Below are 14,699 nucleotides of genomic sequence, written 5' to 3' on the forward strand. Positions count from 1 at the left end.
ATCAGCTTTCAAAAAAAAAAATCTTCTACTGTTCTTTTTCAAACTCTAGTAACCTTAAAACGCAAATTCCCTCAGAAATAATTTGCTTTAACACGAATTCGTAGAATTTAATATTTCCCATATATGGGGTAAGAAATGTAGAGAGCGAGCATAACGTGTATTAGAGACGGGTTATTGCAAAGATATTGTATTTCGATCGGGTGACGTAACTCGGGAGGAAGCACCCAATGGTAGCTCGAGTGGTACTTTGGACGCAAAACCAGTGAAAGCTGGGTTCAAGAAGTCACGAGCGCGAGCGGGTGGCGAGGTGCGCCCGCGTCACTCGTATCGGCCATTAATCCTGATCACGTTGTGTAACGCTCATTATGCATAAAATCTGTTTACTGGGTTTATAGGTGCTCCTATTTTTTAAATTCACGTCTATTCTGTATTAAATGGTGAGCTTACGAGTATTTACGTCTTTAAAAGTAATAAAATTTTATTCGTAAAATAACTTAAATAAATAAAACCTCGGAACTGAAAAATAATACATTATTTATTTTCATTATCTTGTCGGTATAGTACATACAAAAAACACGCATACTAGTTTCACTATATTTTAAATAGTTTACGCTAATTCCTTACTCATTCTGAACCATACACCTCCTGCTACTAGAACTGTTAATAATGTCATTAAACAGGTTGTCATGTGATATACGCGAGTATCATATTAGCTGACATGACCACTTTTTAGACAGATATGTTTAGTTGGATAGTAATTTCTAGAGGTATTACGCATAAAGTAGATACATACATCACATCACGCATGGCTTCCTTCATGCTCACCGGCCGCCCTAAAGCCGAAATAAAACCACTGCAAGTTACTTTTGATATGTGTCAGAATGTGTATTATATGCGCATTGAAGTATCAGGTTACCACTCCAATGGCTCATCTGGTAGTGTGCTTACAGACTAGCGTCGACGCCAGCGTCCGTGCCGACGACGTTATCGCCCTATGTCGACGACGTCATCGACACCAGTGACTGGCTGGCGTAGTGTCTGGTTTGTAAGCGCCCTTATTTATTTTTGTATTGTAGATTCGCCGCACATGTCATTTACTAATTGGCCGGACAAAGTCTCATGTATTCTCACGTATACCTCATTCTCATATATATCCAGATTTCCAGACACAATAGTTAAACAGTGCAGTTACAGGTTACCAAAAACAAATCATAGATCGCGATCATTTAGTCGACTTTATTGAAATGCCCAGGATTACAACAATAACATAGTAGGTAACACATCTGTATCCCCGAAGGGGTAGGAGGTGTATAGTACGGTCACGAGCATTAACACTTTGGTACCATGTCACATTAACTTTTTTGACAAATTGAACTGTAAGTCTCACTAAATGTCAAATATGTTAGTGCGACAGAGACCTAAAGTGGGTACATTATATTGCTCATGACTGTAAATACATCCATTCCTCGCCAGCTATGTTTCAGTCCCATGTGATAGGGGGACACCCCTAAAAATCCCCGACAGGGGATCATAAACGGCATACTATTTTTTTAAATTTCAATTCAATAAGGGACTTTCCAGGCTACGTGCACCAAAAACAATATATATGGCATTGTACAGCTTTAACGCGATAATTACCTATTTTCTCATTAACCGGGCACATAATTATTCCAAAATACAATGTAATGTCAGAAGAATAAATATACGTAAAAATAATTGTAGCTTGATATTTGGATCACATTATGTATAGAATTTTGTTGCTACCTATATCTTAACCTATAGCTTCTTGGTCAGAATAATAATGAGTGGAAGATGTAATTGTGCCTGGGTGTAATAAAAAGGGTCATAATTTATACCCAAAAACAGAGATAAAAGATGCATAATATGTCTATTATCCATGAAATTAGAAGTATAAATGAAGAAAAATCTGTTCAGCGCCATCTATATTGTGTTTGAGGAACGAAGCTTAGAGAGATTCACATTTAATCATTTATTTCAAACGGTGGGTCCATACTAATTAGATTTGATCAGGAATCTAGAAATATGGAAATGATTAGATCTATCGTAATCAGCTTACTGATTATTGCAAAATCATTTTCACGTCGGAAGGGATTAAATGATCAAATAAGTAGTTATGGATAATCAGTAAGTAACAGGGTAGCTAACTGTGGTCGGAGTGGTGAACGCGTGGCAATTTGCCGACACCCTTAGGGCGATAGCGCGTAGATTAGACGCGGGTGTATAACCTTACGTAACGGTAGCGGGTGGTTAATGAAACGCAATTTGATAAGCTGCTCTAGCGCACTTGAGTGGTACGCTGTTGTATAGATAGAATACATTAAATTTTACTAGCTTTTGCCCGCGGCTTCACTAGTATTAAATTGTGGGTAACACGATACACGATTTGTATGTTATTCACAAATAGTCCACGTAAAAATTTTTAGCTTTCTACCTTGAAAATTGCGGAAATTGCTCCATACAAACTCCCACTCCTCATTTTAGGGAAGTAGGGGGATAGAAAGAGAAGATTGGCCGCCTCTAACTAAATTAATCGAGTCGTCATGATCGTATAGTACTTCCTTCGGGCACGCGTATTATCGGTACTTCCTCTAAGTAGTTACGACTTGCTTTTCGGTATATACATAATGGTAATATACCTCTTTGTAGTATTAATATAACAACGTTTTTGGAATATGAGACACTATTATTAATACTAATATACTAATACTACTAATATATTTTTTATTTATATATCCCCGCCGACTGTAGGTACGTTAGCTAATTTTCCCACTAACAACTTCACAGAGCTAAAGGCACCATACACGGCACCTGTTTAGCCAAGAGCGATACCATACTGTAACTATAGACAATTTGAGCTCACACAATCCGAGGAACTTAAAACAAGACCCATTGGAACGAGCCTAAATTATGCACTGGACCCTTAATAAGGTGTAAGTGTCTAGCTTAAATAATAGGCTGTGGGTAGCAACAGCAATACAACCATCGCATACAGGCAATACCAGCATAGTCCAAGGGAAAACTCCTTTGGTTAAAATTATTTATGTCCAATACTTTTAAAAATAAAAAAAAACACAGGAAACAGTTGACGATCGGAAGCGGGAAAAGTAGTTCAGAGTGAAAACATATTCTAAATTCAAAATCGTCTAGCGGCCTCGCCGATAATACAAAAACAAGCGGTGAACGCGCGTATGAGTATTTGACAGCCAAGAAAAATTAAATCCAATTATCAAATAATTCGATTAAACTTCGCTTTGCTGTCATCAGCTTGGGAACACGCAACATATTCCTAACTAAGTATATCACGAACCTCTAAGACCTAAATCCTAGCCTACATGTCTTGTGTAAAAACGAGACTTATAATTTTACAGTTATTAAGCAACGGAATTATGAGCATACATAAGATCTGTTCATATGTTTTTAATAAGTTGAGATCTAAGGTCAAAAAGTTATATAATATATTCGAACCGAATTTGAAAAACCAATCGTAACTTGATAAATAGAGGTTATGTCGTTACTAAGTTTTGTAAGTACTTTGTATGTTTTAACACACAGATATAAAGTATAATTATTTCTTTAAATCAGTGAATATTTAGCTAAGTATAGTTATAACTTAAGTTAAAAAAAAATAATATATAGTACAAAATTTAATGGAAATAGCGCGCTCGTTGATGTCTTTTATATGAATACCTGTACCTATCATAAGTTACGTTTGAATTCATGTCTATAATATAATATGTTTTAAAAGATTTTAAACCTTTCTAATACTTTAAACGAACATGTGCGGGAAAGGAATCATGCTGGAAATCATCTTCTATAAAGTCGAGATCCGTTACATTCAGCACACTTTAGATATGATAATCACTGCCCAAACTTCTACGACATGTCCAGGATAATAAACAATGAAATTATATGTATTTACCCATAAACAATGACAATTCTCAAAAAGAAAACTCGAAACAGCTCATTAAAATTAAACTTACGCGTTTTATGAATAAAGATTTAAATAATTCTACGTGGGTATTGTTAAGTTTTAATGTTAATGTTCCAAATTCAAATTTACAATACAATACAAGTATACTTTATTGCACCAAATAAAAGAAAATAGTTACAAAATATACTTAATTAGGTACATGGAAAATGGCGGCCTTATCGCTTATTTGAAATTAAATTAAACTCATGCTTTGTTGGACAGAATTCGGACACTTTTTTGATTTGAAAAATTAAGTAATATACCTTGCTGACTAAAAATAATTCACCGAGGCAGCTCTATTTGTGTGTGCGTGTGCTTACATAATATGATCACACATACATAACGCGTCTAGTACCGTCGATGAAGGTAGTTTACATGTCATATTGTCCAACAGTATTGAGCATTGTTCCGTATAAAAGCGCCGTAATTCGCACAAAGGTGCTAATTGGCGGTATCTAATGGAAGAAAGCGGGGGTCGGAGGTCCATTATCTTATAACTCTCATTTGACATTGTTGTACAACTCTCTAATGGCATGGCCACCCGCACGTGATTGATTTTGGAACTGCTTCCTTGTAAATATAGATACCTAATCATAAAATAGGACTGACGACGTTCTAGTCGATTAATCGGTCAGTACACCGAATCATATTTAAGTCAGACAAGCTTTAAACACTAGCAAATCCTGTATCTATCGTAAACACCGAAAGCTCGATAACTGAAAAGAAACTTACTTATATATCATCTATGACATTTTATTTGGTAAAGAATATATATATATATGCCTGTTTTACGCCTATTTCCGACAAGGCTAAGCAGAGACTATGGAATTCCATTTGCTTCGATCCTGACACATTTCTCTTGCTTCCTCCACATTCATCAATGAAGAAATGAAAAAAAAAATCATCTCCATTCGAAAAAATGATCAGCAAATAAATATACATAAACAAGCTGTTTAGGAAATGAGGTCAAATGAAGGCGCGGAAGGAAGAGCAGAAACCACTCTCGTCCACTTTACGATCACGACTTGCATGTTTTGATTTTACGAACCTATTATAGTAGTCAATTGACCTTTAAGACCATAATCTGTTAAAAGCCTCAGTTTGCTCGCTGTCGCGCTTTTGACGCCGAAGGGAACAAAGAAAGCGATGTCAGAGGTCGTTTTATGTAAATACCCCAAAGAGCCATGTTCGCACAATATGGCATCTACACAATGTCTGTCAAAAGGCCAACTTTCCATTTTACGAGTCCTTCGCAAATATAAAAAACCGATTTCAAAGCCCGATAACGAGATATGGCACATCCGGACACAATGCGACCCGTCACAGACAAATTGGAGAGAAATCAATGCAGCCGCCGACCACCTGAATACTTTACCGATGAAAAATCTGTTATTAAGAAATCCCTTCGCATGTAAAATGTGAAAGTGGCTGAATATTTATGAAGAGATCAAAAGCTTGAAAGCCCAATGCTCTTATCAAAGTGCAATTTGCACTTGCAGGGGACAATAAATGCGTCGAAAGTTAATGTACGACCTTATGTTTCGCAGTTCTTGTTTAAGTAATACAACAATTAAGATTGTACGTTATGAGCTTTCTATATGCAAATGTTTGCATAATTAACGGTTAGGATCATTTGTGTCCGTCGATTAAGACGATTGGCGGCGTTGCAAAAGAATATCGCCAGAAAGTCGCCAAGTTTAAAATTTAAATTACGTCCGTAACGGTTTGATTTAGACATACACGTGTCTGTTTATAAATCAGTCAGCATTCAGCGATATATGCAACACAATACGTTGTTACGTATGTTTTGTACTAAGTATTATATCAACGGCGAACATCTTCACATATGATCTTCACCTTTTTCAAGAAGTGTTACGCACGCTTCACCTCTGTCAAATTGTGGCTCGTGCTGTTTACCGCTGACGCGTGTTATACCTACTGTTAGCATGTTATAATGGTCGACTTTCGACACGAGGCTTGTTATTACTCGAGTGGTTTTATCGTGTAGATTGCTTGTCGAAATATGAGTTGAGTATTACTGATATAATGATTGCGGAAGAGAGTATGAGTATATGACACTAATTGTAAAAGAGGATGGTAATGAATAGGTAGCCGCGGATGTCGGCAGAACCTGACAAGACTGACAGGATAACAGCATGTAACTAATCGAGTTTACTTACGTAAAATCTGTTCGTCGTGGCTGCGGAGATTCACGAGTTATCGGTTCCTTACGAACGTCCAGTCACGAAAATAATGGCTTTCACATAGCATCGCGAGTAAGATGGTGTAGTGTATACCTCCACATCTATGTTATATACATATCTGTGTTATAATGTCATATCCAACGACAGACAATAAACGACCGTCTTAGAAGACACACGTCTCTTATTTAACTCCACAACTCCGGCGTCCCACAGTGCAATGGTGCTTATTCCGTGATGATGCAAAGTTGTACATCTATTGCTAGCAATTCGAGTAATTGGATTGAATATATCGCTGTGGTGCTTGTGAACTGAATCTCTCGGGCAGATGGCCGCGTGATCTTGCGGAAATCGAAAGTATCAAACGTGCGCGGAGTGTCAGCCTCATCTATCTAGCGACAGGGACCTGTGACGCGATAGGTCAATTGGTCACGCACTCTATAACGCTATCTGCATTGACAACGTAATACTGTCTATAAACTTGAATTATTTACGAATGTCGTGTTCCTGTTATTTGGAAAGATCTAGTCTTCCCACTTAATTTTGCCGTTAAACGTTTTTAAAAGGTCATAAAAATACTATTCTATTATTATTGCAACTGCACTTTGTTCCACAAGTATGTACCAAACGGTCATTAAGTAATAAAATAAGAAAACAATTGATAGCGGTTAGGAAAAGCAGTGAAAGGCTTTGAAAGTTTGAGGTCTAGTGTCTTAAAAAAAAAAACACTCAAAAAAGGTAAGCGATAAACATTATACGCGTGCCGCACAAAAGAAGTTACCAAAGTTCGAAAGTAGTTTTGCTATTCCCTACTTGAGTATATTTTATAGATTACGTTTATCAAGTAATTACGATCAAATCTAGTCTTAATAAAAAAGGGAAGTTTGAAAGTTCGATTACGTGAAATAAAACTGTTACAAATGCAATTCGCGTAATGGCAAAATAATTATTCTCTATTTGTAAATCGTAGTAAGATGTGTTTCTTGTTAACAAGCGCATCTTTCGTCATGAAGATACAACTTTGTTTCTAGGAATGATATTAAAAAGCAATCATAATTTGAATTTGATAATATTTAATGTTATACTGAAACGGGTCTATATGGCTGACTTTAGAAAACTGTAGGCATATTTAGAGCTAACTACCAATATAAAAGAACTCGACATAATACACTAGCATCATATGCTAAGCGAAGACATTATCAACGAAATGCTATATCCTAAAAATGGATATAACAATCAATTGGTAGACGGTACGTTACACTGCTTGATTTATGTAGCCCATTCATCTCTTAAATTTCTTGATGAAAGCTTTACATTCGTCAGTGTATTTGCTGTTTTCGACTTGCTAGTATTTGAATACATGACTAATGTTGACATAGAGAAATTACACTGCATAAAAGCAGATGCAACTCTATTTCGAAATATGTAAAGGCGGATATACATATTGCGAGGCGAGCGTCGCGCACAGCGTGCACGTGCAACGTATGCCTCGCTATGTGATCCGCTTTTAGAAATATTTTAGGATCTAAGCACTAGCAAAGGTTACTTCTACATATGAAATTGATATTTGACAAATTGATAAAAACAGTGTCAATTGCGATGTAGACTCACTAGATTTTTGACACCACTTTAAGCCTCATATTCTGATTAATTGTGGATTTGCCCTCTAAATAAAATGTACACAGATGCGGGGCCGCCTGCGTTCCAGACTGGAAATGTTTTGTTATGTTCGAGTTGCATAGAAAGCGCGCATTTCTATTTTTATATAATCCCTCTTCTCGACCCGCAACGCTCGCGTACCGCTTGCGTGTTGGAAGCTTTTGGCGATCTCGAATGAACGAATGTACTTACTTAACTGCACCTAAAAGTAAGACATGCTTGTCTATGTACATACCTGGCATAAGGAAGTAGACGAAGACGGCAAGGGCGCCGCAGACGATGAGGAGCGCGGCCGGCCACCGCAGCGCGCGCATTATCCTCGCCATCCTACCGTCGCCTGCGCCCGCGCCGGTCGGCACGCGGTACAAACTGTCGGGGTGTGAGCCCTGTAACAAATATATACATGTTTGTTAGTGCCTGTCTTTTATAGGGTGTTGGTTACTGTTTTTTTGGTTCTGGTGCCTAGGACTTGGTCCCATTGGACATTTCCCACACACGGATAATTACGGACTGGGGCGAGTTGACACCGAGGACAATCAGTTTCTATTATGATTATACCACAATAGGTAATCATTTTTTCCGTTCTTCAATAACTCTCGACTATCATCACTTCCAATTATTGAGTATTCCACCACAAGAACAAAGTACTTAAATCAATAATTATTGGGGTTTTACTTATATAAAATACGCTTAAGTTAAAGACACCTTTTTGATGCTTGATTCAATTTAGCGTTTAAAACCAGTAGGAATTGCGTGGAACCGCGCACACATCAAAAGGATCTTAAATGAATCCTAAAGAGATTGAAGTTGACTAAAATTGTAAGTTATATCGTATTTATCTTGAGACGAAACCAAAAGCAAGTTTCGAGTTATTTTCTTTAACATTCCCCGCCCACCCAAGTGGATATTACGGACGTAAGATTATGTAGGAAATAAGTATGTATACATTCTTGCTAAATTCAATTTGTTTTTAAATTAGTCAGATCTGTTGCTAAATTATAGGTACCTACTATAAATAGAGTGGGGACCTATCAAACGCGTGTATATACCGTGATAGTCTTGATTATATTTGAAAGTTTGACTATCGATCTATTCAGAAACAGTGGTTTATAGCTTATATTAAGAATATTAATCTCGTCAGCTACTTTATATATTTCGTATTACTCAAGTCATTACAACTTATTGGTAACTTTGTAGTGTTGAGAATTAAATCATTAACACAAACTTTTAAAGATTCCTCTTTAATTTACGACTTCAAAAGCATCATCCATCTTCATTATAATAAATTATCGACGACAAAGAATTCCAAGGAATTCGGTCGATAAGCTCCAAAGCATGTCTATTGCCATAAACAGCCATAATAAACGTCGTAGGCGCATAATTTGCCCTGTTTATACGAATTTCGACTACGTTTGGTGTTACGTGAACTCTTAATAGTTAATCTGTATAGTTTATTATGACATTTTAAATGCCGGAAAGAATCTGTAACTTTTTTAAGTTTGTGAGGTATGGCGAAATGGTTAGATTTTATTATGATTAAAAAATAAATATCAAGCTCATATTAAAAAATGTACACAGGAAATATTCATGAGTGAAGTGTACTTTGTCGTGATAGATGATAATAAGAATATATTTTTACACGAAATTTAAAGTTTTGTTATTTTTCCAAATTTTAAATTCGTTTCATCTTTCTGTTGTAATTATTTATTAGGTACTCCTTATAAGGGTAAGGACCCCAGTGGGAAATAGGCGTTTATGTATGTACTAGCTTTTGCCCGCGACTTCGTCCGCGTGGCGTCTTATATAAGAGAGAGATCTTTGTGTGTGTGGGAGTGCATACTTATGCAGTTTAGATTTTTTCATACAATTTTTTTCCCAATACCTCCCATTTTTTCAAAATACAGCCAAAAATAAACTTTATATTTACTAAGGTATGCATGCATGCTAGATTGAATCAATTGATTGAATTGTTTTTTTTTAAATTGATTGTTCACTGAGTTTTAATTTTAATACACACTTCCTCTCTTCCCTTCAACGTTGCTGTGCCCTACAGGGTCCATGTTTTAGTTCCTATGCCTATGTAACACCCCATTGTACTACATGGAATGCAATAAATAATTTAATTGAATTGAATTGAAAACATCTACCTTACGCGGTTTCGATTTTTTCATACAAATGTTTTTTTCCCGCTTACTCCCGTTTCCGTGGGAATTTTGCAATATCCTGTTGCAACTAAGCTTTAAGTTTACTAAAGTACCTGCATGCCAAATTTCAAACGTCTAACTTGAGTGGTTTAGATTTTTCATACAAAAGGATTTTCCCGCTAATTCTTGTTCCCGTGAGAATTTTAGGAATTCCTTTCTTAGTGCACCTCTACGGTACCTATGGTACCTGCATGCCAAATTTCAAACGTCTAACTTAAGTGGTTTAGATTTTTCATACAAAAGGATTTTCCCGCTAATTCCCGTTCCCGTGGGAATTTCGGAAGTTCCTTTCTTAGTACACCTCTACAGTATCTAAGGTACCTGCGAGCCAAATTTCAAACATCTAACTTGAAAAAACTTGGGTTTGTCTTTTATTAGGGAACTTGGGAAGCGTCTGCGGGAAAGGGGGCAAGACCCTCGCTCCGGTTCATTTCTGGTTCAGCGTATCTCTCTGGCAATTCAGCGCGGGAATGCTGCCAGTTTGATGGGTACGTTTGAGCCAGGAATGATCCGGGGCGGGCTTTTCGAATAATGACGAAGCTTGTTGCTGATTTCGGTTTGTATTTTGACGAAACTTTTGTGGATTTATGGTTTATTCTTGTCTTTAGTTCCTTTTTGACGAAGCCTGTGGTGGATTTAATTATGTGAATTTATTATTTATTGCCATTATTAATTCTAACTTGAATGGTTTAGATTTTTCATACAAAAGGATTTTCCCGTTAATTCCCGTTCCCGTGAGAATTTCGGGAATTCCTTTCTTAGTGCACCTTCACGGTACCTAAGGTACCTGCATGACAAATTTCAAACGTCTAACTTGAGTGGTTTAGATTTTTCATACAAAAGGATTTTTCCGCTAATTCCCGTTCCCGTGGGAATTTCGGGAATTCCTTTCTTAGTACACCTCTACGGTATTTAAGGTACCTGCATGACAAATTTCAAACATCTAACTTGAATGGTTTAGATTTTTCATACAAAAGGATTTTTCCGCTAATTCCCGTTCCCGTAGGAATTTCGGAAATTCCTTTCTTAGTACACCTCTACGGTATTTAAGGTACCTGCATGACAAATTTCAAATATCTAACTTGAATGGTTTAGATTTTTCATACAAAAGGATTTTCCCGCTAATTCCCGTTCTCGTGGGAATTTCGGGAATTTCTTTCTTAATGCACCTCTACGGTATCTAAGGTACCTGCATGACAAATTTCAAACATCTAACTTGAATGGTTTAGATTTTTCATACAAAAGGATTTTTCCGCTAATTCCCGTTCCCGTGAGAATTTCGGAAATTCCTTTCTTAGTACACCTCTACGGTATTTAAGGTACCTGCATGACAAATTTCAAATATCTAACTTGAATGGTTTAGATTTTTCATACAAAAGGATTTTCCCGCTAATTCCCGTTATCGTGGGAATTTCGGGAATTTCTTTCTTAATGCACCTCTACGGTACCTAAGGTACCTGCATGACAAATTTCAAACGTCTAACTTGAGTGGTTTAGATTTTTCATACAAAAGGATTTTCCCGCTAATTCCCGTTCTCGTGAGAATTTCGGGAATTCCTTTCTTAGTGCACCTCTACGGTACCTAAGGTATCTGCATGCCAAATTTCAAACGTCTAACTTGAGTGGTTTAGATTTTTCATACAAAAGGATTTTCCCGCTAATTCCCGTTCCCGTGGGGATTTCGGGAATTCCTTTCTTAGTGTACCTCTACGGTATCTAAGGTACCTGCATGCCAAATTTCAAACGTCTAACTTGAGTGGTTTAGATTTTTCATACAAAAGGATTTTCCCGCTAATTCCCGTTCCCGTAGGAATTTCGGGAATTCCTTTTTTAGTACACCTCTACGGTATCTAAGGTACCTGCATGCCGAATTTCAAACGTCTAACTTGAGTGGTTTAGATTTTTCATACAAAAGGATTTCCCTTCACTACTCTGCTCCTATTGATTGTAGCGTGATGAAAAGTATACTATTACCTGTCCAGGAGTTTGAAGAATAATTGTACCAAGTTTCATTAAAATCCGTCCAGTAGTTTTTGTTTCTATAAGGAACATACAGACAGACAGACAGACAGACAGACAGACAGACAGACAGACAGACAGACAAAAATTTTACTGATTGCATTTTTGGCATCAGTATCGACCACTTATCACCCCCTGATAGTTATTTTGAAAAAATATTTAATGTACAGAATTGACCTCTCTACAGATTTATTATAAGTATAGATAATGTATTTACGTCATCAACGTGTGTTTTTATCTCTGATAAACTATGACCTTTCCCAATAAATCCACTGATCGTTCGTGACGGCAATTATAAAACATTATAGAACAAATCGTATAGGTTTATAGACTTGATAATGAAGTTTTAATTTATTGATAAAATGCCATCATAATTTATTATGCACACACCATAACTGTCTTCGATTGTATAATGTAAAATGTTGTTTAAAAGTATGTTGTATAAATTAAACAATAATTTAAAATGGAAGTGAATACCGTTGATTTTATGTTCCGAAATATTTAGTAAGTACCTAATCGTAAAAGGATTTTTAAATTCAGTTAAGTCGCACAGTTGATCATAAAATTACTAATTTTTCATTACTAAAATATGCCTTAACATAATTATTAAGAACCCATTTTACTGATTCAAGCAACACACGGCTCTTCTATGAATAAATTAACCTAACTAAGAGCTTCATATTAAATAACTTGTAAGTATCATGTAGGAGCCCCTGTAGAGTCGTATAATTAGACAACTCTCATAAATTGCTTGAACTCGTAATCGATTAGTTCTATTAAGGTATATTAAGTATCTTAATTTATATGTTTCGTACGCTACTGGAATTCGAATCATTTGTAAAGTATTAAAAATTATGAACAGAAAACTGTTATAACACACACACACACTGTTGTTACTGTGTTGTATGTGTGTGTGTGTGTTTGTTACTGGTGTGTCTGTTGTTATTTGAATGATTGTTCGAATGTGTCTTAACATGAAGGGATCATTTAGAGACGCTGGCTGGTTAATTTTTTTTTTTTTTCTATATTTGTTACTATATTTCATAATAATACACTTTCGGGGGCCTAACATACGGAATAGAAGAAAGAGGTTGGAAGGACCAAGGGAGCGCAAAACGGTGCCAAACAAGTATGAGCAAATAATGAATACTTCTACTTTGCACTTCTCTAGTCCGCAAACTTTACAGCGAACGGAGCTCCGCGATAGTATATTAAAGGGCATTATATTATATAACCTGCAGGACAAAAAATCAAATATTAAAATAAGTAATCATTCATTCATGTCTTAGTATATTATGTTATTTTGTAATGAATGTGTATATTTAGTATCTTTTCAAAGTTGGAATTTAGTTACTTAGATATTTTGGTAAGACTTCTTTTAAACAATTTATTAGTACAATGGTTATTCTTAAGAATTAAGTTATTGATTTTATACTTTCCTTAAACGAGTATTTGTACAAAGACATATCTCTGTAGGTAACACATTCACCAAAGTACACAATTGTCTATTATTCTTATAACAATGAATCCCAGGTCTCCTTACGACTGCTCTAAGGGTGACTGTATATGTTAAACGTGAGTTCGTTTAAGTAATATTTGTTTGTTTGTTTGTCACCGGAGCATTCATCGCCGGTTGTTTATGAAGTGATGATGCAATGACTGTAGGGACAATGAACTTTGATATGGAAATAAATATCTATCTGATGCGCAGTTGTTTCCTAGTGATTGTGTGACCGTGTGTAGAACGTGTAACTCTAGAGGAATTACATTACATACATAACTAACTCATTTTATACAAAATATACACCTAAAGTGTTTGTGCCACTAATAACGAATGAAACTAGAGTTTTAAAAGGAAAACATACATATATAATGTTGGATGGGTAGAGCCAGAGATAGATAAGATGAACCTTATGGTGACGAGGGATCAGCGTGTCTCCTATGATGTGATGTGATGTGATGTGATGTGATGTGATGTGATGTGATGTGATGTCATGATATGTGTGATCTCCCATAACAATAATAAAAAATAAGATTCCATTTCATTTTTCGTGGACTTAATCAACACGTGACTTTGAAATAAGTACATGCATACATACATAAACTCACGCCTATTTCCCACCGGGGTAAGCAGAGACTATAGAATTCCATTTGCTTCGATCCTGACACACTTCTCTTGCTTCCTCCACATTCATCAATCGCTTCATACACGCACGCCGGTTCAGAAATAAGGATGTGTGTGTGGTGGATGATGTGGAAGGTGTGTTCGGTTCGGTTTGAAATAAGTGCGGTTAAGTAATATTATTTTTTTAATATATTCAGTTTTTCAAAAGTAAATCACTATCATTTCGATATATCAATATTTGATATATTACCACACCAGTTTATAATTGCAATTTTAATTACTTACCTTATCTGTACTCTAGTACTCAATCTTAAGATATGTCTGGAATTACGACATATCCCAGAGTAAGATGCATTAAATCAACAGATTAAATCAATTTGCATGCATGCCTGCATACGACACAACGTGGGGTCAAACATTTGCGCCTAGATAAATAAATCCTAATTGACTTGATTGAATTATTAAGACCCTTTAGAGAAATAAATCATACACGTTATATT

At 36.1% G+C, this 14,699-nt stretch overlaps 1 protein-coding gene across 2 annotated transcripts in view; it reads right to left on the minus strand.

Annotated features, from left to right (window-relative positions):
• The window catches only part of LOC126372849 (uncharacterized), a 127,077-nt gene that overhangs the window by 9,506 nt on the left and 102,872 nt on the right, over positions 1 to 14,699 (minus strand). For both annotated transcript variants that reach the window (XM_050018773.1, XM_050018764.1), the window contains one exon: positions 8,087 to 8,237. In XM_050018773.1, coding sequence (XP_049874730.1) covers positions 8,087 to 8,237 — 151 coding nt within the window. The remainder of the gene's footprint in view (positions 1 to 8,086; positions 8,238 to 14,699) is intronic.

This window comes from Pectinophora gossypiella, chromosome 2 (genome assembly GCF_024362695.1).
Source record: "Pectinophora gossypiella chromosome 2, ilPecGoss1.1, whole genome shotgun sequence".
In the NCBI taxonomy this organism is placed as follows: Eukaryota; Metazoa; Arthropoda; class Insecta; order Lepidoptera; family Gelechiidae; genus Pectinophora; species Pectinophora gossypiella.